Source organism: Gracilinanus agilis, chromosome 3 (assembly GCF_016433145.1).
Source record: "Gracilinanus agilis isolate LMUSP501 chromosome 3, AgileGrace, whole genome shotgun sequence".
Lineage (NCBI taxonomy): Eukaryota > Metazoa > Chordata > Mammalia > Didelphimorphia > Didelphidae > Gracilinanus > Gracilinanus agilis.
Window position 1 is genome coordinate 649,427,314 of NC_058132.1, and position 27,335 is coordinate 649,454,648.

At 49.5% G+C, this 27,335-nt stretch overlaps 1 protein-coding gene across 1 annotated transcript in view; it reads right to left on the minus strand.

Annotated features, from left to right (window-relative positions):
- The window catches only part of SNED1 (sushi, nidogen and EGF like domains 1), a 77,245-nt gene extending 50,222 nt beyond the window's left edge, over nt 1-27,023 (minus strand). Inside the window, exons 1-9 of the mRNA XM_044669517.1 lie at nt 26,854-27,023; nt 25,608-25,691; nt 11,563-11,632; nt 10,837-11,059; nt 8,924-9,062; nt 8,079-8,154; nt 5,641-5,928; nt 2,768-2,908; nt 318-480 (exon numbers count right to left, since the gene is read on the minus strand). Of these exons, the coding sequence (XP_044525452.1) occupies nt 318-480; nt 2,768-2,908; nt 5,641-5,928; nt 8,079-8,154; nt 8,924-9,062; nt 10,837-11,059; nt 11,563-11,632; nt 25,608-25,691; nt 26,854-27,023 (1,354 nt within the window). The remainder of the gene's footprint in view (nt 1-317; nt 481-2,767; nt 2,909-5,640; nt 5,929-8,078; nt 8,155-8,923; nt 9,063-10,836; nt 11,060-11,562; nt 11,633-25,607; nt 25,692-26,853) is intronic.
- Nucleotides 27,024-27,335: the final 312 nt, after the last annotated feature.

A 27,335-nucleotide genomic window follows, 5' to 3' on the forward strand; every position in this document is an offset into this window, starting at 1 on the left:
CTGGAGGGATTCTAGTTTTTCAAAGTCTGGTCATTCACTAATGGCTTTTTCTCACACTGTTCAGCAAAATCTGTTCTTCCCTCAGCTTGACCCTTCTCTTGATGTAGCCTCAAGTGGCAGGCAAGCCTTTTCTTTTCTCTCTCTCTCCCTCCCTCCCTCCTTGAGCTCCAGAGTCTTTCTCTCATCCATCCCCCAGCAGGACCCCAGCCCTAGATGTGTAGAACAACACAGGGACAAAAAGAGGAAACCCAGGCACCTTGCTGCCCTCCTCCCGCCCCCCGCCCCAAAGGGAAGACGCCTAGCGACTGTCCTCTTACTTGTGTTGCTGCAGCCCCCCACTTGCACCTGGGCATCATCGATTCTGAACACCCATCGCCCGGGGATACCCACATTTGTCGTCATCTCCACGTTGACGATGTCATCGGTGCGGGACCCAGGGATGTTGAAGTAACGTTTTCCATCGCCAGCATTGAACCCTGCCTGGGAAGAGGAGACCAGCAAGTCAGAATCCCAGACCCAGGAGGTAAGGCCAGCAGCCTGGCCCATTGGGCATAGGGCTGGCCATGGAATCAGGAAGGCCTGGATTTGAATTCTGCCACATTGGAACGCTAGGACTCGAGGCACAGAATTAACCTTCCTTATCTGCACAACAAAAGGGTTTGGATTCAGTGACCTCTAAGGTCATTTCAGCTCTAAATCTAGGTTCCTATGAAGGCAGGGTTTTGGTTCCAACTACCCTCTGTCCCTGGAGGGAAAGACAAAAAGGGAATAGGAAGAGGCTCTGCCTGGCTCAGGAATGGGCCATTGGGATCGCCATTGCCTAAAAGACCAAGTTCAGTTTCCCTACTCAAGATAGCATGCCTGTTTGCTTTCCCTCCTCTGTCTCTGTTCATGTTGGCCTTTCCTGTTCTCACTCATTCAGATTCCACCCATCTTTCAAAGTCTAGCTGAAAATCTGCCTTTTCCAGCAACGTTTCCATGGTAAAAATAATGATAGCCAGCAATCGTGTGTGTGTGTGTGTGTGTGTGTGTGGGGGGGGGGGGGGTCTCATTTGCTTCTCACATCCACCCTGTGAGGTAGGTGCTATAATTCTCCCTAGTTTGCAGATAAGGAAACTGAGGCTTGGAGTGGTTCATTGTCGAGCCCTCTGCCCCGCATGGCTGCCGTTCTTTGACTAGCCTCAATCTCGCCCTTATCATTTACCCAGACATTCGGTGTTTTTCTGCTGCTTTGGATTGGAAGTTTCCTTGCCAAGTACACCCATTTCATCTTCCCAGGAAGGGACGGTGGCTTATACTAATATACTCTCTAAGAACTTCTTGGTAGCTGAACAGAGGCTTAATATAGTCTAGAAGTGACCTACCCGGGCAGCCATTTGGAGAAAAATGGAAACTGGAATTGTTGGTTCTAGTGGTTGGTCTGACTCTGCTGTCAAGTAATGACTGTCGTCGTGGATGGGGTGGGAATGGAATAATGATGGATGGGAACATGTGGGAGCACTTGGGAGAAGCCAGATACTCCCTGGATCTCAGGCATTTTTCCAGGCTCATCATCTATCTGTGATTGACCTGAAACTCTTCATTTTGACTGATAACTGGGCTGTGAATGGTCTCTCTGTTTTAGTGTCTGAGATTGTTCATGGGATCATTGGGTAAGTGGTTTAAAGTTGGAAGGAGGGGACAGCTGGGTAGCTCAGTGGATGGAGAGCCAGGCCTAGAGATGGGAGGTCCCAGGTTCAAAGCTGGCCTCAGACACTTCCCAGCTGTGTGACCCTGGGCAAGTCACTTGACCCCCATGGCCCACCCTTACCACTCTTCTGCCTTGGAGCCAATACACAGAAGTTAAGGGTTTAAAAAAATAAAGTTGGAAGGAGTCTCAGAGGCTGTCTAGTCCTGTCCCCTCCTTTAACAGAGAAGGGATCCAAGACCCAAGGAGATTAAGTGATTTGTCCAAAGGCATAGACAGTATCCTAGCCCTAGAGCTGGAAAGGACCTCAGCAGCCGTCCAGTCTAACCCTATCATTCCAGGTATGGAAACTGAGGCTTGGAGAGGAAAGTGACTTGCCCACAGTCACCCAGGCCATAAATGGCTATTTGGAACATTCCTGGATCTGCTCCCTCATCTCTTTTGCTTCTAGAGCTTCCTTTGTGAGACCGGACTTTGGGGAAGGAGCGAAAGGAGGCTCCCTGGCTGTGGCAGCCCTCCACAGCCTTCTGTAAGCACTTCTAATTCTACAGGCATCCAGGCAGGCCCAGAATCTGGATTCTATGGACAAACATTCCCATCAACCCTTTTGGAGTCTGGAATCTCACTTGCACCCACTTCCTTAACACCTGTGATTTCCTGCTTGCTGGAGACTCTTGAAATGGCCTGGGCAAAGTGCCAGGAACAGCTCAGCTGGTGGCAAACACACGCATCCTTCTGGGCACCATTAAGAAAGGGAACAAAAATAAGAGGGAGAATTTCTTCTCTGTGAATTTTCTGCTCTTGAATCCTGAGCCTGGGGGTGGGGGTAGGAGAGCCAGGCTGGCCATGAGATGTGTGAGGAAGGAACTCGGCAGCATGGGCCAATGTAAAGAATACACCCCAGCCAAACTTCCCAGCACCAAGGAGGGAAGGAAGGAGGGAGGGAGGGAGGAAAGTTCAGTGCCTTAAAGGAAAAAAAAAAAAGAACCTGGCCCTTCACACATCTCCAGAGAAACAAGCTCACAACATTAAAAATAAAAAAGACAAAACTACAGAGAGAAGTTTCTAGGAATGTCCTACCTGTGCGGCAATGCCTCCTAGTCCTGCCAAGTCGCCCCCACTGCTGGCATGCATGCCTGTGGTCCATGAGATGGACTCATAGTTGAATATGGTAAAAGACAATTTGCCATCTGTGATGAGGACAATCTGGAAAGTGTTCACCTATAGGGGAAAGAATCATAGAACCACAGAACTTTAAAGGTGGGAGTGGGGGACATCTGGGAGCATAAAACATGGAATGCCAAAGTCATAAGGATCTTTGGAACAGAAAGCATGGAGTGTCAGAACTAGGTAGGACCTTAGAACACAGAACATGGAAAATTGGAGCTGGGAGGACCCTTAGAACACAGAAAACTGAATGTCAGAACTAGGATGTCCTTTAATACAAATGACATGGAATATTAGAGATGGGGCAGAACCTAGAATGTAGATAGTAGAAAATAACAGCTAGAAGGGACTTCGGAAGCCATCCAGAGCAAACCCCTTCCTTCCCAGATGAGAAACTGAGGTCCACAGAGTGACGTCTTCAAGGTCACATAGCCAAGCAATGGTGAGTCCAATTCCCTTTCCAAATGAGAAAACTTATGGCCAGAAAGCTTAAATTACTTGCCCAACATGACACAGAAAGGAAGCTCCAGAGATCAGATATTTTGACTCTAGTAATATGCTGGCCTAACAGCAGGAGGAGAAAAGGAGAAGAGTAGGGGCAAGAGGAATGAGAAGGACCTGCAGGGGTGTTGGGGTGGGGGGTGGAAACTGGTGGCCGGATAAAGTGAGGGCATGGAATTAGACAAAGAGGTAGGTGGAGAAAAGACCCTGTGATTCCATAATGATGATTTGACTGGTGGTAAAATTGGAATATGCTATTAGCCTATAGGGGATCGATGGGGAGGGCATTCAAATCTAGATCATGTAACGAAAGGTTTAGCAGTCATTGCTGTGACTTCTGTTAGTCATAGGGGTGTACCTCAAATATCAGATTTCTGCCCACTCAGATGTCCTATTCATCTGGACCTCTTTAAGAGTCTAGGAAGGAAATGGAATTGGACAAGGGGAGGGCAGAATAGGTACAAGAGGTGAGCTGCCATGATGGAAACTCTATTCCAGATATATGTATGGTTTTTAGTCTCGCTCACTGTCTCTGGAGATAGAGGCATATGAGATTCTCATGTATTAATATACGTGGAGAAAGTAAAGGTGAAATTCTAGTTATGACCAGAAAATCAGCAAATGTCCCTTTTATTTAGGGATGCTGCTATCTACGTTAGCTCAGAAAAATAATAAATTGTGCTTGTGCTTTTTCCTCAAGGTAATTTTAAAAATGCATTTTATGTCTAAATAGCTCCTAATCTAAACAGTTAATTGAACAAGTCACCAGGGTATGGAGTACAAACAGTTTGTTTATCTGAAGCTCCTTAAATATATTAGAGTAACATCTCATTTATTTGATATCATTAGGGAATCACGTGTTATACGTATGAGTTCTCTAAAGAACTAAAAACATTTATTCAAACATTTTTGATAGAAACCTTTCTAAAATGTGTCACATACCATATTGATGGAGGCATATGGTTGCTCAGGAGCATCAGGATGCTCTAAACATAATCTAGCCTTTTCTGAAAGTCTTGTCATCTATATCAATCTTTGCTAAGCTCTCAGGAGGGCAATATAAAGTTGATAAAAAGCTCTTTGCCTCTATCCTAAGTGGTCCCAGCTTGTGCTTTTATGGTTCTTAGATTTGCATTATAGAATTTTTTTCTCTTTTCACTGTCAAACTGTCCCTGCCTGTTATTGTTGGTGCCTGTGTGCCACGGGCCAGCTTTCAGCAGCCTCCTTGAGCATTTTCTTTTGATGTGTCATGTGCTTGGAAGCTCAGACACCTGCACTTATTAGAGCAGTATCTAAAAGTCACCTACTTGAGCCAATCGGTTCTAAACAAGAGCCTCTCCTATCCTCTTGAATAAAATTCATGAACCTTTCTTATGTGTGCCTAGGAGAATCCATACTTGAACAATAATCATCTCTACAACACATGTGTGGGGGCTCATCTCTCTTCAGTTTGAAGCCCTCTAGTGAGGAGAATCTTCTGCCCTTTGAGGCAGCCCATCTCTTGGGTTGGCTTGAATTATTAGGAAATTGTTGCTGTCATCAAACCTAAATTTGTCTCTTGGTAGCATCCCCTTCTATTGCTCCTAGCTCTGTTCTCTGGGGCCAAAATGAACAGTCTAACCCTTCTTACTCTCCTTAAGCTTGAAGACAACTCTCATGTGCCCCCTCAGAAGAAGTACCCACTGCCCACTTCCTTACTTCCAGGTTTGTTTCTGGACACTATATAAGAGAAAGGAATCTGATCTCCAGAAAAGAGGAGGGACTTTGGCCATAGATATGTTGGAGTCCCTAAGCTAAAGCAAATAAACAGAGCTATCTTCCATATCACATAAAATGGGACTACTATTTGATCAGAAGAGCTCATGGTATTTAAGACTGTGTGCATCCCCAGAAAATTATTCTATTCTACTTTATCAGCATGGTTCATAATTGCCCAAGGAGGTTGGACATCGATAGAGCTCCTGCTTGGTTATCATGCTAGGTTATCAAGAACAAGTACCAAGATGGTTTTTTGCAGGATCTCTTGGGCTAGCAGGGAGAAGAATGCTATCAAGAGATCCTTTGGTCAGAGTGGGATTCCAAAAGAAGTAGATCCAAAGTAGTTCTGAAAATTGTCAGCAGGGTTCTTGTGGAATCTATAACTTCAGGCAGAGAGTTAAGGGGGGCAGAGAGGGCTCTGCAGGGCCCACACTAGAGTGTGATGCCCTTGGTTCAGTCAGGAGAGTCATCCTTGAGATTATATTTAGACTTCCTTCCCTCAATCTCTTACCAAAGGCTAAACTTACAGGAGAAAACGAGCTCCCTCCAAAAAAGGTCACTTGGTGCCAGGTGGCCACAAAAACCCATTTCGCTGAGAAGTCGGGGAACTCTGGGAAGTATCGCCAGATATCCTCAGTGGCTTTCTGCAGGATGGCCTGTTCCTTACTCTCCCGGTAATAGACCTCTCCAGCACGGCGGTTATCTACATCAGCCCAGAAAGCAGCCACCACACAACGGTCTTTAGAGATGGGGAAGGCTACTGGTGTGAATTGGGAGACTTCCTTTAGGAAGGAGATGATTCCATTGTTGTTCACCTGTTTGAGCAGAGAAAATAAAAGCATAAGGTTTGACAAGGCACCAGTAGCCTCTGTCATGGAGATTGCAATCAGTGAATGGTCTTCCGGCCATCTCGAGGCCGAGAATCCTGGAATCCCAGAGATGAAAAGAACCCAGTTGTCCACCAATTCGAGTGACTATCAAGTCTTCATGAAAACACTTCTAGAAATGAGGAGCTCACGACTGCACAAGGCAGCTAGAACTTTGTTACTCAATCTCATCTGGGCCCTCACTGTAGTAAGGCAGCACTTCTTTGGCATCGAGTTTTTATCCCACTCACCATATTATCTCCTCAAATCTCCCACCCTGGTCTTCCTTCCTACCTTATCAGTTAAGAATTTTGTCTCTTATTTCATGCAAAAATCAAGGATGTTCACCATAAGCTCCTTTATCTCTTCTCATCTCAAAGCCCTTGACACCATCCTCATTATCTCCTCTTCTACTCCAGATTCTGATGGCTTTCTCATGGCCAATTCCTATACATATTTCCTGGATCCCATACCTTCTGCCCAGTTGTCTCTTTCTGTCTCTGTCTGTCTCTCTCTCCTTTTCTACTGTCTGTGTTACTTACAAAGAGAGCCAAGTCCTCCCTACTCTTAGAAAATCCTCACTAGCTAACATCATCCTGTTAGCTGCCATCTTATATTTCTCCTCATCTTCTCAGCTAAATTCCTTGAAAAATCATTTATATCCAGTGCCTACAATTCTCACTGTCTTCTGAGGTCTCCAACCTCATTACTCAGCTGAAATGACTCCAAAATTATTACTGACTTCTTTAAAAAAAAACAACCCTAGATTCTGTTACCTACTGTGTATTGGTTCCAAGGCAGAAGAGAGGTAAGGACTAAGCAATGGGAGTTAACTTGCCCAGGATCACCTAGCTAGGAAATGTCAGAGGCCAGATTTGAACCCAGGGCCTCCCATCTCAAGGCTTGGCTTTTTGTCCACTGAGCCACTTAGTTGTCTCCCAGTGATTTCTTTTGCCAAGTCTAATGGCCTTTTCTAATCTTCATCTTTCTTGACTTTTCTGCAGCAACTGATTGTTGACTGGAATCTCTCCTCCTCTTTCATGGTGGTGCTTCCTCTGGGTTCCTCTCCTGCTTGTGTGACTGTTCCTTTTCTGCTACTTTGCCCCCATTACATCCACTTTTCTAATCTTAATCTTTCTTGACTTTTCTGGAGCAACTGATTGTTGCTATTCTCCTAGACTTTGATCTAGGAGCCCATCTCTTCTCTCTCTGCGTGCTGCTTTCCCCAGCTGCCATTGGTTTGGTGGTCTTCTCTGTGCCTGTGACACCCCCCCCCGCCCCCGATTATGCATCCAACCCTGCTTTCCCTTCTGAGCTCCAGTTCTATATCATAAATTGCAAGCTGGATGTCTTGGAAACATCTGAAACTCAATGCGTCCCCGAAGAACTCAAGATCTAGAATAGCCATTCCCCCAAACCCTCAGCGTCCAAACTTTCCTCTCACTGTGGATGACATCATTGTCTTTCTGGTCACCAAGGCTCACCGTGGAGGTGCCACCACTAACTCCTCATTCTTCCTCAGCCTGCATACCCATAGCCAACCTCATTCATCACACCCCCTTCCCTCTGCTTACACACCTGTCACACTCGTTCAGTTCTCGTCACTTCTGGTCGAGGCTACTTCCACAGCCTCTGATTTAGGCTCGATGCCTCAACTCTCTCCTGATTCGGATCCCTCCCCCATACAGTTAGTGATAAACTCCAGCGACCCTCTTCTACCTCTGGGATCAAATATAATTTCCTCTTCCCAGTAGGCCCCTTTGTGCCAGGCATTGTGCTAAGGGCTGAGCATACAGTGAAAGGTGAAACCATGGCTCCTGACCTCAGAGAGCGCATTTTTTAGTGAAGGAAAACAACATGCCAACAGCCATGTCCTTACATGATACATGCAAGGCACATAGGAAGATACTAGCCGCAGAGGGCACTGGAAAAGGTGTCCTGTGGGATTTGAGTCTCTCAGGAAGTCTTGAAGGGAGCCGTGGAAGCCAGAGAAAGCCAAGTTAAGGAGAGAGAGCATCCCACTGGGGCACAGCGGGCAAAGTCACAGAGTCGGGAGATGGAGCCTTGGGTGAGAGGATCAGTAATAAGGCCAGTGTTACCAGGTCATAGAGGGTGTGGAGGATAGTGAGATGTATGAAGAACTGGAAAGGTAAGAAGGGGTCGGGTTGCAAGGCCCTGGAGGCCATAGGGAGCTATTGAAGTTTTTTTGGTAGGGTGGTGACTGGGCAGCACGTTAGGAAAATCAGTTTGATGGCAGTCTGGAGAGCAGATTGGAGATAGAAGAGAATGGATGATTCTTGGAGACCAATGGCAAGCCGTGATGAGGCTCTTAACTAGGTAGCCAGGCGAGTGGAGAGATGGGGTGGGGATTTCAGAGATGGTACAGAGTTAGAATCACCAGGACGTAGTGCCTAGTTGGATATGTGCAGTGAGAGACAGAAGGAAGACCCAGGGATGCCTTTGAGACTGGGCCCTTGACAGGGAAGACGTTATGAGAGGAATGGATTTAACCTGAAGGAGAATGAGTTTGGTTTTGGACATGTTGAGAAGCTCCGAATGCCAACTGGCCACCCTAGTGGGGATGCCCTTTACTCAGTGCTGCCCCTTCCTCTCCCTGGCACTCTCTCCGGCTTCTTCCAGGAAAAGGTTGCCTAAGATGTGCCCAGGTCCCAGGGAGGCGAGGCCAGGAAGGTACCAAGATCAGGATACCATCTCTTTCCCTCAGAAGTTCCCGAATGTCCCTTCCTCTGCCCTCCTTATTCCTTCATTGATCACCCCGATGGGAAGACCTCCCTGGTCCCTAGGCTGGCTCCCTTCGGACGGCCCGTTCATCCTGATGATCTCGTAAACATTTCAGAGTTTTTTCTTCCTGGCTTTTGAAGTGTGAGCACACCCTCTTCCCTCCTGCCCCATCCCCATCCCCATCCTCCTGCTCGTCCCTCACATCGTGTCCAAAGCCGGTCCCTCCCGGCCCGGCCCTGTGTTGGCGTCTGCCGCTTCACTCTTTGGGAACAAGGTGTGGGCCGGAGAGCCGTCGCCTGGGGGTCCAGGGAGGAAGGTGGAACAGACGGAGCCCTGTTCTCCTGCCAGGGACGGGCCAGAGGAAAGAGAAACAGCTGAGAAAACGCGGGCAAGCTGCAAAGTCTTAAGCAAACAGTGCCCAGCTCACTGGGGCCAGCTCTCTCCTTGCCCTGGAGAGAGCGGAGGCGTGCCAGGGGAACCTGCTCTTACTTCCTGCCTCTGAATAGCCACGCTTTTCTGTCGAAAGGCCACAAGAGGCTGTTTTCCCCTTTTCGTGATGCTTAGGACCCACCCCTGAGTCTGAGGGTCTCCTGCCTGGGCTGCGATGCCTCCCGGCCAAGCGAAGTTACCGGGGTTGGAAATGCTGGGCTTTCTCTTCCCTAGGCACACCCCTCCCAAAAGCACAGCATCTCAGAGGCTCGAAGCTGCCCACACACTCCCAAGCCTTGGGAGGTGCCCATCCGGGACCTCTGCTGAGCACAAGCTTCAGGGCTGCTGTAATTCCCAGCATTCTCTTTTTTTCCCATCCTAATTCTGCCCTTTGACAGCTCCATGGAAGCACAGAACATGCTTCTGGCAGCCAGAGGGTGCCACGGGGCATGGAGCTTGGGACTTGGCCCCTGGAACCCCCGAGTGTTCTGCCTCAGATCCTCACTGCTGTGTGACCCTGAGCAAGTCACTTCATCTCTGTCGGCCTCAGGTTCCTCATCTGTAAAGTGGGGGATGATAACAGCCCTGACCTCCCAGGAGGGCCACGTGAGCTAACATGGGTAAGGGGCCTGTAAACTTTAACGCTCTCTTGTTATTGCTCAGCGACCACAAGCCATCAGGGGGTCACCCAGAGCTCTCAGCAGGCCTCCCTCTGCCTGCCAAGGCATCCCGTCCCGCTGCCTTTTGGGGAGATGGAGCCAAGGGCCCCTTCCACGCGGCAGCCCTTCAAATTGCTGCCAAATCATTTCAGCTGAAGTCATTTGCCTTCACTTCGGCGGGGCCCTTCCTCGGCTGAGCCGTGCTCCAGGCTGGGGGAAATACAGACGTGTCTGAGACAGCTCCGGCCCCCCCGGGCTGCAGCTTAGGGACGAGATGTCGGGGAAACCTGCTGGGTGCCAGGCAGTGGGGATACGACTACGGCGAACCCGTGCCTGCCTTCAAGGACCTCACATTCTATCAGGAAAGGCTCACAAATAATAGGAATTCAAGGCAGAGTGCAAAGGTTTTGAGAGATGCCGCAGGGAGGCCCCTGGCTCCTGGGGAATCAAGGAAGGCTTTTCCATGGGCTCCCGTCGGGTCCGAGCGTACCTCTCTCTTTGGCTATCGGTCGTGTCCTATCCCTGCACCTACTTGTTTTCTACAAGCAACGACGCCGAGCACCAGAGGAGCTCTAAAGTGAACCTGAGAGAGCACGGCAGCTTCGATGTTTGAATCCTAGCTCTAAGGTTTCCTGCCTATGCGAGCTTGGACAGATCCCTCCATCCCTCTGGTCAGTGGGTCAGGGTTTCCTCGTCTAAAATGAGGGGGTCGGCCTAGATGATCTCTAAGGCTCCTTCTAGCCCTGAGTCTTGGGGTCCTGTGACTTTGGAGATGCCCACCCCAGAGATGGGTCGGGCAGAGGATGGCTGACATCTGTCCTTAGCATCAGAACTTTCTTGGGCTGCCCCTCATCCCTCCTCTATGGCTCCCATCTGGACCCTGCTCTCTGCCTACTCCCTCCTGGGTGGCTCCATCCCTTGGATTCTGAACCAGCTCAGATATTTTGTTCCCTCCTTTGTCTGGTTTGGGGACAAAGACCTGGGGGAGCCTATTCCCGCTCTGTTATCTGATGCTTGGGGTTCCCACTTTCCTCCTTGATGTGGCTGATGGAGAGATCCATTGGTGGGCCTTGCTCCCTGGCCTGGACCCCACTTTGTGCTGAATACCTGGAGGCAATCACAGACGAGATCTCCTCTGCCAGAGAAGGAGCCAGAAGGCTGGACAGGTAGCGTAATCGTGAAGGAGGGAGGATCCCGAGACAGAAGACTAAGGCAGATTTCCTGGGACCAATGGTGGGCCCTAAATGAGCCTGTGAGCGAGGGTTTCACATAGAAGGGGGCTCTGGAGTGCAGCATTGAGGGAAATGAGGGGTTCTAAGAGGCAGAGGAGAGGAGGGTGCGGGCTTCAGGTGTGCCTTGAAAAGGCATGGAGCAAGCAGAGGGAGTGAGATGTGGGAAGAGCAGCAAGATGGCCAGTTTGGTCCTTCAAGGCTCTCCTGGGGCCAGGTGGAGAAGGGCTGAGAAAGGCTGAGACTTGTATTGGGATGGCTTCCTTGGGATCCCCATTTTCAGGTAGAAAGAACAATGGCAGAGGGTTCTGGTGACAGCACAGTCTCAGGACTGGAGACTTGAGATTAAATTGCAACGATTCCAAGGTGTTGCCTAGTGGCTCTGCCTTGTTTTAAACAGGGTTTTCTAGGCTGAGAGATGAGAGGGCTGACATGGCTCCTTCTGCCCTCACCATTCCCAAAGGAGCAAGGAGCTGGAGCCGCCGGAGCCTGGGGGAGCAGGAGGGACGAGCTGGGGGACTCACCCCTTGACAGGCGTCTCGGGCTGAGCACATGTACTCGGTGTCATCTGGGCCCATCAGCTTAAAGAGGTTTCTAAAGCAGAAATTAAAAACGGTAGCAACCCATCGGGCCTTCGATGAATCTGGACAGACTTTCACAGGCCACTGGAGGACAGAAATGTGATGGGGGGCCAAAGTGGGCCCAGGGTGGACGCCTGCGCCTGCGGTAAGCAGCTACTGTGTGTAAGGTTCTGGCAGGACCCACGTGGACAAGAAGCAGATCTTATCTCAAGGGTTTCATGGGAAGGTGCAGGGCCAGCCAGCAACATTTATCACTCAGTCTGCAGGAGGCACTGGCTTGTGCTGGATGGAGGAAAAAAGGGCAAAAACCAGTCCCAGCCCTCAAGGAAGACACATTTTAATTCGAGAGACAGCATGTCAGTGGCTCCACGGACAAGAGGGAGATAGAGTAGAGGGAAGGTGATTCCAGAGTCCCTGGCAAGCTGGGGAAAGCAGGGCAGACACGGCAGGCTGTGCCTGAGGCAGGACGGGCACGGCAGGGTATGCCCGAGGAAGGACTTCCTTCTCACGTGCCACTGCATGGCCAGGGATAATCATGCCCCCAAGAGAGAATTGTCAGCCAGCTCCTTCCTTCCTGGCCTTCCCTGGAATGCCCACAGTCTTCCTTAGAAAGGGAGACCCTCAGCTCTGTGTAAAGTAGCTGCCCACACTGCTGGGCCCTCCGGGCATCGCCAACGAAGCCCGTGCCCGACGTCTCACTAGATACGAACGCTGAGCCCAAGCCCCCAAGTCCCAAGCAGCACAGCCTGGCCACCCGCTGGTCTGCTAAGCCCCATCACCAGCTTAACGAGCTGTGCTGGCTTCCTCGGCGTGCCAGGTCATTAAGAGCTAAACAGGCACTCACAGGCTGGCTGGGTCCTCGGCAAGTGGCCCAGCTCCAGTGGCGTCCCAGACCCAAACCCTGCCCTTTGTTCCCTTTGGTAATGAGGGGCGGGCACGGCCCCCTCCCAAGAGCCGAGCGGCCACCTTGCTGAGTCTGAAACCCGAGGTGGGAGGCTCCGAGCTGACACGGCCATCCCCTGGAGTCAGGGACTCATTAATCTTTCTAATGAGAACCCAGGATGTGCTAGGCTCCAGGAGGCTGTCCTGCCAGGGTGCGAGAAATGAGTCTTTGCTGAGCTGCCCCCCTTATTCCCCTCCATCCCCAATTACCACACGTTGGCAAGTCATCTTGGCTCAGGAAGCAAGGGCTCCAACTTTGTTCTATTAGCAAGTGTCTAATCATGGAAAGTAGGAACGCCGAGCTGTGAGAGACCTTCCTAAGGCTCTTGACCCTCATCCCATCCTGGGCTGCCAAGGAGCAGCAGGCCGGCCCAGCTAACTTCAGATCAGAGAGTTGGAAGGGGGCCTTCGAGATCAAAGGATTATAGACTGTGAAAACTGGAAGGGCCCTTTGGAACCACGGAATCGGAGAACTCAGAAGCTGGAAGGGACCACAGGGGCCATCTGGTCCAACCCGTGTCTTAGGAAAGGACTCCCACCGGAGCATCTCTGACATGTAGGCCGTTGTCCACTTTCTCCTGAGACCCCACGGGGAGGCAGCTTCATTGTGAGGGGGTCTTCCTCACATCAGATCTCAATCTGCCTCTGCCCGGCCCCCTGTGCCCTTTAGCACTCAGAGCTGAGTCTGATGTTCCCTATTTGCTGGGACCGTGGAATACTGTTTGTTTTAAATTCCGGGAAGTGCTATTGGGAAGTGTCCAGCAGACTCCCTATGGACACGTGGGGACTATGAAACTACATTTCCCATGATTCCTCTTGTAAAAATGGAGGCAGAGAGGAAGCGTGATGATGTAAGAGAGGAGATAAGACTCCTGGAGGGAGGAGGGGCGTCTCTTTTTAGCTACCTGGTGCGGGAGATGCGAAAGGTAAAAATGGCAGAAGCGGCAGTTTAAATACTTACAGGCGTGTGGCCTAATGATTTGTCTCTATCAGCATGGCTTTAATTAAAATACTAATTTCTATTATATCAGTCTTTATCATTTTTAATCTTAACAATACCATTGATGAAGTGCCTACTGTGTTCACTGCGCTGGGCTATGTGCCAGAGAGAAGAAGCCATCATGAATGAATTCTGGCCCTCAAAAAGCTCCTCATCATCTTGGTCCTTGGAGATCACCAACAAGGGCCCAAGGGAGCAGGGAGTCTGGATTTATAGGGATGGAGGCTCTAAGGTCCCCTCCTTGGGGACACATGGCAGGGGAAGCCCAGAGAGGGCAGGCTCTTGGTCCCGGCCCAAAGGGTTCCAGGGTCGGTGCTCCCTCCGGCTCCTTCTGCCAAGGGCGTCTGGGGAAGGCCTTCCTCTTCTGGAACTCCCTGGCCATGGGGCAGCGCTTGGCCATGTTGATGGCAATGTCTCCCTGGCTAGGTAGGTGACCACCAGTCTCAGGACGATTTTGCAGCAAATAAAGAGGTGGAAGGGGAGAAGAGCAAACAGAGGGCTTGAAGCCTGGGGTGAAGGGCCAGCCCCCTGCCCACTGCAGAAGCCACGGCCGCTGGCACATCAGCCTGGAGTCCCGCAGGAAAGGAGCTCATTGTCCCAGGAGGATCCCTGAGCTGTGGAGGGGGAGAGCAGCCCGCCTCTGGGCACACACCGGCCAGGGGCCCTGGCTGCAGCCTGGACGGACTCCTCAGCATTCCAGACTACGGGGTGCAGGGTCGCAAGGGGTGAGGACTTCCCTCATTTGGGGACATTTTAGGTCCAGTCTCCCCATCGTGGGAGGCTCAGGCATGCTGTAGGAGAAAAGGTCACACTTGGAGGCAGTTAGTGAGGTGTCAAGTGGACAGAATGCTTGTCTTGGGAGCTCTGAGTTCAAGTCCTGGTGTGGACACCCACTGAGGGTCCCCAAGAAAGTCGCCTAGCTTCTCTCAGCCTCAGTTTCCTCATCTGTAAAGTGAGGAGGTTGGACCTGATGGCTGTGGATTCCCTTTGGCTAAATCAATGATCCTGAGACCAGGGAACGTGCAAAGGAGAATTGAAGCTGCCATCTCTATGGCATCACATCCTTTCATCAACCCTAATCATTGCCGGCGTCTTCTCCAGGGTCAGAGAAGTGGCCTCCCTTGTGCAAGGTCACACAGCTAGTCATGACCGCAGGTAGAATTGGAACCCAGCTCTCTCCTGCCTTCAAGGCCAGTATTCTTTCTTCCTTGCCCACTCCCTCTAAAACAGAACCCCCCCCATCCAAGTTATAGCTTGGTGCTGAGGAAGCCCCCTGCCACTGCCCAGAGCCCCAGATGAAGAACAGCATGAAGGAGGGAGGGGAAGGGGCTAGCTAGGAATCCATGCGGACTAGCCCTCAACCATTGAACCGGCAGGTCAGTGAAATAATGCATGGGAAACCCTTGGCGGTCAGCACTTGCCCTCAAGGAGCTGCCACTCTAGAAGGGGCAGGGGGCAGAGAAGCCGGAGGGAGATGCTAGAGACGTGGAAACTGTTAAGCCAAGGCAGCGGCTGATGGACACAGAGGAGACATCCAGACTTTGTGCTCAAAGAACATTTGAGAAAGCAGAGGGGATCCAGGAAGGCTTCGTGGAAGTGGTGGCCCCTGAGCTGACAAGGATTCCAAAGGAAGAGAAGAGGAGAGAAGAGGACACAGAAGAGGAGACACAGGGAGGACCCAGGGCAGGTCTCAACTCTTTTGAAGGACAATCCTGTGGCAAAGGGATCAGCCTGTTTGGCCCCAGAAGGCAGCAGGAACAATGGGGGAGGTACAAAGGGGCGATCTGAACCAGGAGATCTGCCTGGAAATGGAACGGGCTGCCTCCTTGGAGGTCTTCAAGCCAAGGCTGAGAACTTCTGGAGGCCAGCGAACGTTCCCTTCTGGCATGGGTTAGGCCAGATGGCCACGGAGCCTCCTGCAAACTCTCAGGTTTGCCTCTAAGCAAATACATTAGTCAATGAGCTGAGGAGGGGAAATGCTGAATCTACTAATGCTGGAATTGCCGTCAGGAAGTTGGGGTTCAAACCATGCCTCCACCAACCGCGTGAGTTGTGGGACTGGGCGAGTCACTGTCCTGGCCTGGGCCTTAGTTTCCCTTTCTGTAAAATGTAGCTCACTACACTGAAGTGTAGAATCTCCTTGGCAGACGTTGTGAGGACTAAAGGAGGTCTCGCCTGTCAGGAGCTTTGGGCAGGTTCAGGTGCTGCTGGGTAGACACGGCTCAATGAGGTCTCCCTCTCCCACTTTCATTGGGACTTTCTTCAATCCGGCACCTCAGGGGCCACCCTGGAAGTCAGAGAATCTCAGAAGGGGCCTTCAGTGGGCCCCCTTAGGAGACCTTTCAGTGGTTTAACAAGGGAGATGTCCCAGACGTGGGAAACATCGCGAACCATGGCCACAGAGGCGAGGGAGGAAGAGATGAATGGAGGCAGGAGGGATGGAAGAAGCCAGAGGATCCGAGAAGGGAAGTTGGGCTGCAACAAGCCCACCCTCGCGTCAAAAACAGGAATCCCTTCCAGGCTCCCAAAGGAATGGTCACAGACCATAGATCTGGACTGGAAGAGATCTTAGGGGCCATTTGGTCCAACCTCTTCATTTTACAGAGGGGGAAACTGAGATGCAGAGGCACAGTGACTTGTCAAGGTCACATACACAGTGGCAGCAGCATTTCCACGTCCCTCCCTTCCTTCTCTCCCACCTTCTCATACAGCCCCTTTAGCCTAACATTTAAGGACAGCTAACCTCAGCAACCCTAAAGATTGACATCTTGGTTGTTCTCCTCTACTCCATAGTTTTATGTCAGCTCTTTCCCTCACTTGGAATCTAGTGCACATTCCCCTTTAAAATAAAAAAAACATTAAAATCCTTACCTTCTGTCTTAGAATCAATACTTAGTATTGGTTCCATGGCAGAAAAGCAGTAAGGGCTAGGTCCAGGTTATGTGACTTACCCAGGGTCATACAGCTAGGAAGTATCTGAAAGTAGATTTGAACCCAGGATGTCCCATCTCTAGGCCTGGATTTCTATCTACTGAACCACCAAGCTGCTCCCCACTATGATCCCTTTATAAAAAAAAATTGGGAATGAGCTATTTAAGCACCCATCTTTCCATGTCAGATGTGGCTTCCATGCCATCTGTCCAGAGGAGACAGCTAAGCCCACTGGACCATCCCAAGAGGTCCTTGAACTGAAGGACTGACAGTACTAGACTATAAAAACATCTCTGGCTTTATTACTGTTGCTCGCAGTGCTTCATACACTTGGAATGCCTTGCTGTCACCCATTAAATTCCTACCCATCTTTGAAAAACTCACTCGGAAGATCTATGTCCTCAGAGCTTTAAAGATGAGGAAACTGAGGCCCAGAGTGGTTAAATAATGACCCATTGAGGTGACAAGGTGGGGAGCTGAGACTCGACTTTTCTCAGGCCCAATCTGGGGCTCCTTCCACTCTACCAGCCATTTCCCCCCAGGAAGTTTCCTTCATCATGCAAGACAGTTGATGATGACCTTTCCTCCTTAGGACTTCACTGTGTTCACACTGACCTAGGCAGTCCTTCATTGAACACTTATTAAACACCTATTGTGGGCCATCAACCATTTGTGCAAGCCCCAGAGGATGGACAGACCAAAATGGCACCATGATTCCTTGTGATTAAACTGAATTTGGGAGGCCTTACTGGACTCTCCAAAGGGGTGAGTGCATTCTCCCAGGGATTCAGAGGAAGCTTTGTGCCCAGCCTTTCACAAGGCTCTCTCAAGCTTCTCTGGGCAGTCATGTTACAGGGCCTCGGGGCCAGAAGGAACCTTGGAACTTATTTAGTTCGAGAACCCCATGACATCAGCCCCTGAAAGTGGGAATCCAGCCTCTACTCGAGATCTGGCAAAAGGGGAGCTCGGATTGGGAGAGCAAGTCCATGCCCTGCTGGGACAGCTCAGACCATCAGCTGAGCCTAGATCCCACCACCACCTGCGCATGGCACACGTCCTAGATGACATGGTTGGCACCAAAATTTTGAACCATCCATAAATATGACTATAGGAAACCCGATTAAAAAACCCGAATGGCCAGAGAACCATGACAAATCCTCATAAGGGAAAGCAGGAAAATTAGGAGGCGAAGCCACATAACAAGCCAGCTGGTGGAAGATGACACAAAACAACCCCTGGGGCAGGACGAATGGGCAGCCTCTTCCTATTCCTCGGATCACCAGGAGCCTGAGGCAGAGGGAAAGCACAGAAATGGAAGGTAGTTATCTGGATCTTGGCCCACTACTAATTAGAATAGCTATCTTTATCTGGAAAAATCTCATCATTAAGAATGACCAAGCTCCCTAAAGCCCTTTACTTTTTCCAGATGATTCTACAGTTTCCCAGCCAAAATCTTTTAAGATATAAATAGAATGTGCTCACAAGTAAATATACAATGCCTGGACCTTGGGAAGGGGCTTTTGTTGGGTAAGTTGCTGAAGGCAATTAGAGGAGGAGGGAAAGGACCACGGGAGGCTGAGAGGACCTGGGACCAATCCGAGTCATGCAGCTACAGAAAAATGTACTTATCCAAAGATCACTGAGGAAAATCCCAGGGTAAGAAAACTGGTTCAAAGCTCTGTTTCTCGTTGGAGATGACAGCCTGGACCTCCCTCCAGGTCCATGCTTACCTCCACTGCTTATTGCACCGGGGGCAAGAATCTTTTTAGCAGGAGCCAAGAACTATCTGTGTTTGTGATTGGGGAATTAGACACAGTGAACTGCTACTGACCATGACTTTTCATCCTCTTCTTGTGTCGTTTAGAAATCTGAGGGTTTGGATAAATGACGTCCAGCTATCCATCCATCCATCCATTTGTCCATCTGTCCATCTAGCAACTGTCCATCATCCACTCATCTTTCTATGCAGGTGCTCTCAATCTATCATCCATCAATTATCTTCCTTTTCTATCATTCACCCATACATCTGTCATGAATGAATCCATTCATCATCCATCTGTCCATCCACTCATCCATATTCTCCATCTATCCATCGATTATCCTCTTCTGTCATTCACCAATGTTTATTATGAATGAACCCACTCATCATCCATCTATCCATCCACTCATCCATTAATCACCCACACATCTATCTATTACATATCCTTCTGGTGGAGACTAGTTAGACCAGTAACCTTCACTCTGAGGATGGGGGTGGGTGGGTGGGTGGGATAGAGACAGCGATAGCTAGAATGACTGATGAATGTCTCTGAGTGCAATTGAATTCTACTAGCTATTTGTCTTCACCTTCCCCCTTCGTGAATGTTCCATTTTGAGGTGTTACCTGAGGTCTGTCTTTTCTAAACTGGTGCACTTTGTTAGCTACTGGGGGAGTGGGGGGTGAAGGGAGAGAGAGCAAGAACATGAATCATGTAACTGTGGAAAAAATTGTTCTAAAAAATAAAAATAAATAAACTGGTGCACTTGTAGGAGACTCCAGCTCACCTTTGCCTGCCTCAGTGTAAAACAACCCAGCCCCTAACACTTGCAGGCCATCCACAAGTGCTCTATTGCATGCATAGAACCAGGGACCTGGGTTGAAGTTCTACGGACCTGAGATGGCCATAAAGCAAGTGCACATGTTCTGAGTAGATATACTACCATTTTACCCCATAGGCTGAGTGTGAGGCTATCTTGATTTCTTGAATCTAGCTGCCACACCAACAGGGTTATCTATTGATAATCTTATCTACATAAAGTAATGGTGTTAGGATTATATGGGACACAAAGATCATCTAGTCATGGGTCCTTCTGTTCCTCACACAAGACCTTCCATCTCACTGGATGTCTCCTATTGCTCAAATCTTTCCTCTCCAGCTTTACCCTCTGGCTTCCTTGGCTCCCAACTAAAGTTTTTCTTCCTCCCAGAGGCCCTTCTTGACCCTCCTTAATCTTAGTTTCTTCCCTCTAAGTTTACTCCTGATTTATCCATTGATATCTTGTTTGTATACAATTGTTTGTATACAGTTGTTTGCATGTTGTGTTCCCCATTAGATAGCGAGCTTTTTTTTTCTTTTGCCTTTCCTTTATCCCCAGGCCTTAGCACACATAGGCATGACTTGACCTGGAGACAAAGATCCTAAATGATAGCTGTGATCACCGATTTAGAACAGAAGCTCCAAATTTCCTCCTGACTTCAGCTCTCTGATTTTCAGATGAGGAACTGAAATGCAGAGAAAGGAAGTAATTTATCTAAGGTCACAGAAACTAAAGGTTAGAGGCAGGATTCAAACCCAGGTCTCCTCTGACTGCACATCTGGGGCTCTCTCCTTTGTGTGTGTGTGGGCTCATCCCTCTCCCTTAAATTGTAAGCTTCTCAAGGTCAAGAATAGTTGGGTTTTTCCAAATGTAATGGTCTTCTGTACTAGCAGCAATGCAATGACCCAGGACAACTCTGAGGGATTTATGGAAAAGAACGCTACCCACATTCAGAGGAAGATCTGCAGGAGAGGAAACTCAGAAGAAAAACAACTGCTTGAACACATGGGTTGATGCAGGCATGGTTGGGGATGTGACACTAAAAGACCACACAAATGCAACTATCAATAATATGTAAATAAGTCTTGATTGATCACACATGTTAAAACCAGGGGAAATGTGAGTTGGACATGGGGGGAGGGTGAAGGGGGGTGAAGGGGAAAGTAAAAACAAGAATTGTGTAACCATAGAAACGCTTTCTAAAAAAAGAAAATATATCTAAAAAAAGAAAAAAAAGAATAGTTGAATTTTTATCTTTGTATTCTTAGCTTCTGGCAAAAAGTAGGTGCTTAAAAGATGTTTGTTGAATTGAATTACAGGTAAGGAAACTGAGGCCTGAGAGAAGTGGCTGCCTCTGGTCATTCAGGATTTGAACCAAGATTCTGACTTCAAATCCATTGCGACCCCTTCCATTGCATTTTGCTATCTATAAAGGCATATCCATGAAGAACCATAATGTAGTTGATTTTGCTCCAGGAGCTCCATAGACTGGTATGGTGGCTTACATAGGCATTTTCTCCTAACGATCCCCAGGAAAGTCTTTCTCAATTTGACACCTGGAAAAGCCTGGTCAGAGCTTCCTCAGAGACGGAACCCATGTCCAAGTGAGACCCATGAAGATGGGGAAGAAGATGGAAACTCTACCCTATAAAGACAGAAAAACTGGCTATGTCTAGTCTGGAGAAGACTCAGGGGGTCCATGAGAGATGTCTTCAGATATCTGAAGGGTTGTCACATGGAAGAGGGATCAACCTTGCTGTGTGGGCCATGTGGGGAGAAGAGGAGCGAAGGTTTCAGAGAAGTGGGATTAAATTCGATGTCCTGACGATTAGAGCCAAATGAGGGGCTTTGGGCACTCAGAGGTTCCCCCTCCCTCAAGTGAAAGCTGGGTGACTTTGTGGATGATTCCATAGAGGAAGTTCTCAGCTGCATCCCCTCAGATGGGGCTGGGACTCCAGGGCACCTGAGGTTCCTTTCAGGTTCTGTTAGTCTGATCTTGTATAATCTTTGAAGACTGATGGATCTTGGAAATATTCATGAAAACTGTGGAGGGTGTGATGAAAAGCTCTCTCACCTTTTGGGGATCACATTCCAAAATTGTGTTCCCTTTGACACTGCTCGGATCCCATCCCCTGAAGGATGACATCCACAAAATGGAGACCAGAGGGCTCAGCTGGCCCCCAGGGTTGGGGAGCGATGACAAGAAGAATGATAGCAGTTACTCTGCAGCACTTTCAAGTCGGGAGTCCCTCCCCAGTCCTGTAGGTCAGTGCCAGAGGTGGGATTTGAACCCAGGTCTCTATGACTCAAAGTAGAGTTTTCTTTCGTGATCTCAAAACTAGGATTCCAACAATTTTGCACAGAGGAAGCTTTCAGCTGACCTGTGCAGGCAAATCACTGGAGATGGGAGAATGGAGCTGAACCAGACAAGGGAGAGAAGTAAGTCATCGTCATAGTGCTTGTTCTAACACTTTCAGCATTTGTGGAAAGGCCAAGAGTCCCGCTTTGCCATCTTGCTTGCCTCTCCTTGTGGCTGTGTTTTGGGTCTCATTCCCTTGTGTCTCCTGGAGCCTTGCGCTACCAATTGTCCTCTTACTCTCTTTCTTCTCTCTGCTCTCCCTCTTTCGGTCTGCCTGCCTCCAAGACTCCTTGTTTCTCCTTCCTCTGCTATGGACCACTAGGGACTCCAAAGCAACTCCAGTGCTCCGGTTGCTTCAAGACCTCATTGATTCAGAAATGCCCTCCCAAATGCAGATGGCTGTCCACACAGGCCTGTCCCTCCTGGAGAACCATTATCCATGTTCTCCTCAGGGCTTCTCTCAAAGTGCACAGGGCCTTAATCATTCTTCCCTCAGATTGCAACCATACTAAAACTGGTTATCCCTGCATTAGACCTGAGTTCAAATCTAGGCTCAGATACTTACCAGCCAAAGAGCTCTGGGCAAGTCATTTAAGCTCTACCTTTGTTTCCTCAACTGTAAAACTGGGATTAATAATAGCCCCTTCCTTCCAGGAGTGTTGTAAAGGGCTTAGCTCATGCTTGGCATGTAGGGGGTGCCGATTAAATGCTTATTTCCTTTTTTTTCACTCCTGCATTTCTTCTCTGGTGAATTGTCTTCCCTCTTGCCTGTGTCCTTCCTTGTTTATCACAGCCTACAGTCTGCTTATGAGCTCCATTCACAACACTAGGATATAAACACGAGTGATAAATAGATACAGGGGATTGGCTAGAAAGAGTCAGATCTGGGCCTTCGTATGGTGGGTCACCTAACAAAATGGCCCCGGGAGATAGACGGCTCATGAACATTCTGATAGTGCCTATGGAGTAGGGCTAATGATGGCAAGGAACCCCTTGGAAGGACTATCTCATGGATACCCTTTGGTTCGTGAACATGGCTTTTTGGGGCAGGCATATTAAGGGCCCCCAAGAGGCTGCATTTTCTAGTGTATGCCCCCCCTTTTTTTAAACTCCCTTTCCCAAGCACCATGGGTTAGCCTAGTTTGCTCATTGCCAAGCAAAATATAATTATGGAGTAAATTTTCACTGTGGTGTGCAGGGAATTTCCAGTCCCATTAATGGAAATTGAAGACAAAACCCCTCCCCACCGAACTGCAAACGTGCCTCGTGCTAATGGGAACTGAAGGCCAGCTGCCTGTCAAACTCACTCGGGAGAGAGCGAGAATGGCAGTCTGGACCGGAGCCCATCCTGCCACAAAGGCAGCCTGGTCCTGCTTCTGCTCACAGCAAATGGATTTGATCCATTTCCCCGAGATCTTTTATTATGGCAACACAGTCCTTTGGAGGAATTCTCTTCAAAGAGATGCGAGCGAATTTGAGGCTGGGAGCTTGCCGGGGACAGCAGCTCTGACAGGGCATTTTCTCACCATCAAACTTATCCTTCCCAACATAATGACAGGAAATGGGCAATTCCCTCAATCTGGATCCTTTTCTCTGCCTCGAATCTGCTCCCCAAACCCCCTGCTGGAAGAATTTCAGGCCTCAGCGTCTCGGTGACATTGGCCACCCTTTCTTATTCCATCCCGTTTCATTCTGTGGATGTTTACTAAACGTCTACCATGAGCAAAGAATGGAATTCTGGAGACAGAAGGATGAAAGAAAAAATCGCTCCTTCCTGAAGGAACTTACCATCAAGCCGGGGCTTAGACGGCAAACCACAGCTTATAACATAGGAAGGGCACAGGCAGGGTTGACGTTCTAGTGCCTTGCCCAGAGAAATGTGAATTGAATTCTCCTAGGGAGGAGCAAGAGGGAACCCTTTAGGGAGCCGCTGACATCTAGGCTAGAGGTGGAAGAGGAGGCGGTCCAGGGGGCAAAAGGGAAAAGGGGCGGAATCTTCAATGCTGGCTCTTCTTTTAATTCTGTTCAGTGGATAGCTGGATCTCAATCAATTCATTCTCGACTGAATGATAAGCAAAAACAGAGTCCTAAAGGAAAGGCTCCCCCAGTCCACCTCTTATGTCCAGGAAGCGGGAGGTGACATTCTCTGCTGAGAGAGAAAATTTGATTGGCATCAAGGGCTTAGGGGAAGATGCTGCGAATATCCATGGGGACAGAAGGAGAACCCCAAATGGGAGGCCAGAGGGAAGCAACGATTGCTGAACAGCAGTGAAGGTCCAGTTAATGGAGGAACGTTTCATGAACCAAGTCAGAGTTATTTCATGCCGTCTCCCAGGATTTCTGTGGGGCTCAGGAACAAGAGCAGAGAAGGCAGCTGGCGGAGGTGACTCAAGCTTGGGGACTGAGGGGAGGTGGCGGGGGGACAGAGGAAGGACAAGGGAAAGGATGCCAGGGTGGAGAACAAGGCATTGTAGAAGCAAGAACAGGATGATCGATAAGGAGAGAGATTAGGAGGACTTCCTGCCTCGTTGATTGAAAAGCGTCCCTCTCTGCCTTCTGGAGGAGCCACAAGAGTTTTTTCCTTTGGGAAGAAAACCACAAAACCATGCTGTTTGGGTTGACTCTGAGTTCATGTTCTGAAACCCAACTCTACGTGCTATTGTTCCAAATGGCCATTTCTTAGATCCTCCCATCCCGCCCTGTCCTCACCTCTTACTTTCCTGAAAAGAGCCAGTAAAGCGGTGGGGCCTAAGCCCCCTCCTGGCTCCTCTTCTTCACCTTAAACTGTCTGAATCTTCACTTTCCTTCTCCTCTGGAGCCACCAGGACTAGACCTCCTGGACTGGCCTGGCCCCTACTGCAACTGCTTTTGGTTTTCCATCCACCCACTTTCTCCAGGACCAAACTCCTGAGTCATCCTCTGTTATTAGACGCTTTCCCTCAGCCTACACGCCTACTTTTCTCTTATTATAGAAAACACCAACTGCACCCCCCACCCCCAAACAGGTGCTTGAACGAACTAGTCTTTGAGCTCTGAGCCCGTCGCCCTCCTTAGCATCGTCAAACGGGAGGCCATAATTCGGCAGCCAGCTGCCTCCACTTCGTCACCACTGGCCCCCTCTTCAGGCTCTCATGGTCTACTTTCTGGCCCAAATACTTCACTTGGATTCTGTGGGTAGAAGCTGCAAAGGTTCCAGCTTAGTGGGATGAGCTCTCTTGGAGGAGGCTTCTCATCCCTGGAGGTTTGCTCAGAGAGCCCAGAAGATCACGGGGTGGGCTGACATCCTTGGCCAAGGACTTAGATAGTTACAGGGGCTCTTCTGGCCCTCTGATGTTCCACGAGGACTCGGGCACCCCTGGTAGGGGCTAAGAGGTTAGAAACACCTGACCTGTATGACTCCTTCAGGGATGTCCGTGGCCAAATCCAGAAGGCTTTTCTTAGCCCCTACTTCCTTTGATCTCTCTGAAGAACTGGATTCACAGCTAAACCTCCTCCTTTTCCTTCTGTGTTTTTAAAAGCCAATCAACAAACATTTTATTAAGACTTACTAAGGGCTCACAGCTTGTCACAGCCTGTCTTGAGTCTCCTTTCTTCTGTGAGACCTCTTTGGATGAGAGAGCTCGTAGGGATGTTCTTGGTGGCCGACAATCTGTATGTTGATGTATTTTATAACATCCCGAGTGATGTACATATTATCTAAGTTCTGGGACTACCCACCGATGGAGGAGAAAGAAGGTGCCGAAGGAGGTGGGGTTCATTATGGGGTACACGGGGAGGAGTCCCATGGTACAGCTGGTTCATCAGGCTTCTAGTTGTTCTTTTCCTTTTTCTTTTTTATTTGGCTCCTCCTTCTCCTACCTTAGAGGGCGTCATTTGCCAAAATACATGGATATATCTTTTGGGTTTACGCTTCTCAGTTCTTTTTCTGGAGGTGAACATTCACGGGTTATCCTTCAAATACTAAATCGGTAACCGTTTATAGCATTCTCTTGGTTCTGCTCATTTCACTCTTCGTTAGCTCATGTAGTTCTTTCCAAGTCAAAAAAAATGAGTCTGTTCATCATTTCTTACGGCGTGGTGGTATTCCGTCACATCCCCCAATTGATGGGCATCCCCTCCGTTTCCAGTTCTTTGTCACTGTGAACAGTAACATATTCTGTGGGTTGTTCTTAAACTTACCGGTGGGCTAAATCCAGGGAATTGGAAGCAAGTCGAAGCCAAGGGCACAGTTTGTTAGAGAGGGCCACATTCTGGCGGAAGAGACTGTGGGGAACAGATGCATGGGGAAGACCTGGTTAGGTAGACGCAGAGGGCCATCTTTTGAGTGAGAGGATCCATGGAAACTAGCAAGACTAGAGTATATTTATGAAGAACGAGACTCATTTGTCAATCCACTAGAACAGCGATTCCCAGAGTGGGCGCCACCGCCCCCTGGTGGGTGCTGCAGCAATCCAGAGAGGCGGCGATGGCCACGGGTGCATTTATCTTTCCTATTCATTGCTATTAAAATTTTTAAAATTAATTTCCAGGGGGCTAAGGAATATTTTTTCTGGAAAGGGGGTGGGAGGCCAAAAAAGTTTGGGAACCATTGATCTAGATGGATGGATTTCAATGCCATGCCTTTCCCCAGCTTGGTTTTGACTATGTTCTCAGTTCTTATTCTTCCTTTCAAATAAAGTTCTCGACACTCATTGATGGTTTTTTTTTTTAACCCTTGTACTTTGGTGTATTGTCTCATAGGTGGAAGACTGGTAAGGGTGGGCCATGGGGGTCAAGTGACTTGCCCAGGGTCTCACACAGCTGGGAAGTGGCTGAGGCCGGGTTTGAACCCAGGACCTCCCATCTCTAGGCCTGACTCTCACTCCACTGAGCTCCCCAGCTGCCCCAAACTCATTGATGTTTTGCTTACTTCATGAAAGAAGTAAGTCATCTCTACACAAGACTCTTGGGGTGCCCGCTGACACATAACTGTCCCCCAAGTTGTCACTGAAGGTTTATTGCTTCTGAGTCAGAGAGCAGATCCAGTCAAAAGGGATTTTGAATCCATGCGAAGGAATGTCAGAACGGGCAGAGCCTTCACACGACCTGATCTCCATAATTCACCCGCTGATCGTTTTAGGGCTGGGACTGCTTCGTTTCTAGGTAAAAAGCCACATGCCAGGGCTTTCCACAAGCGTAGACCAACTCTGCTCCATGTCATCAAGAATTCAGGCTCGGAGAACAACGTCAAGTTCCGGACTTTGTCATTTGGAACTGGCAGGTTTCAGGGTCAGCTTTTGGCTCCTCAGAACCTGGCGTGCCTCGAAGCTCCCGTGGGCCGTGGCGGACCAGAGGACAGGAGAAAGCATCCGGACAGCAGGGAGGCTGACCCTCAGGGGCTTTCGTTCAGAACGCCCTCCCTGCCAAAGCCAGGCGGCGCAGGCACCGGAGGGAGCAAACGGCCCTCAACGAAAACGGGCCAGAGCTGGGAGTGCCCAGGTCCCAGGCACGCCGGGTAACAGGATCCTTGACCACATCTGCTTCCCCTAAGACGAAGACATCTGATCGGCTTGTGGGATCACGGGGAGCAAGCACACTCCTCGCCAGCGCCGTCATCCTTGCTCAGAGACCCCCGTTCCGAGCTCTCGCAAGTGGCAGGTTGGAATCGTGGCTCTAGCCAATGTGGCCCCGCATGGAGCTTTCTTTAGACGAATGGCAGGATCACCTGGCATGTGGGGTCCCCGGAACCCCAGGGGAGGCGTGAGGAGGTACCGCTGGGGCCCCTCATCACACACACCTGGATAACATTGGCCCCGGGCGCCATCCACTGGGGTAAATCCCCCCCCTCCTCCCACTGCACTAGCTCCAGTTGGCAGAGAGGTTTTTTCCTCTCAAAAAAGCCTGAATCTGCCTCTTCCTCACTTCCTC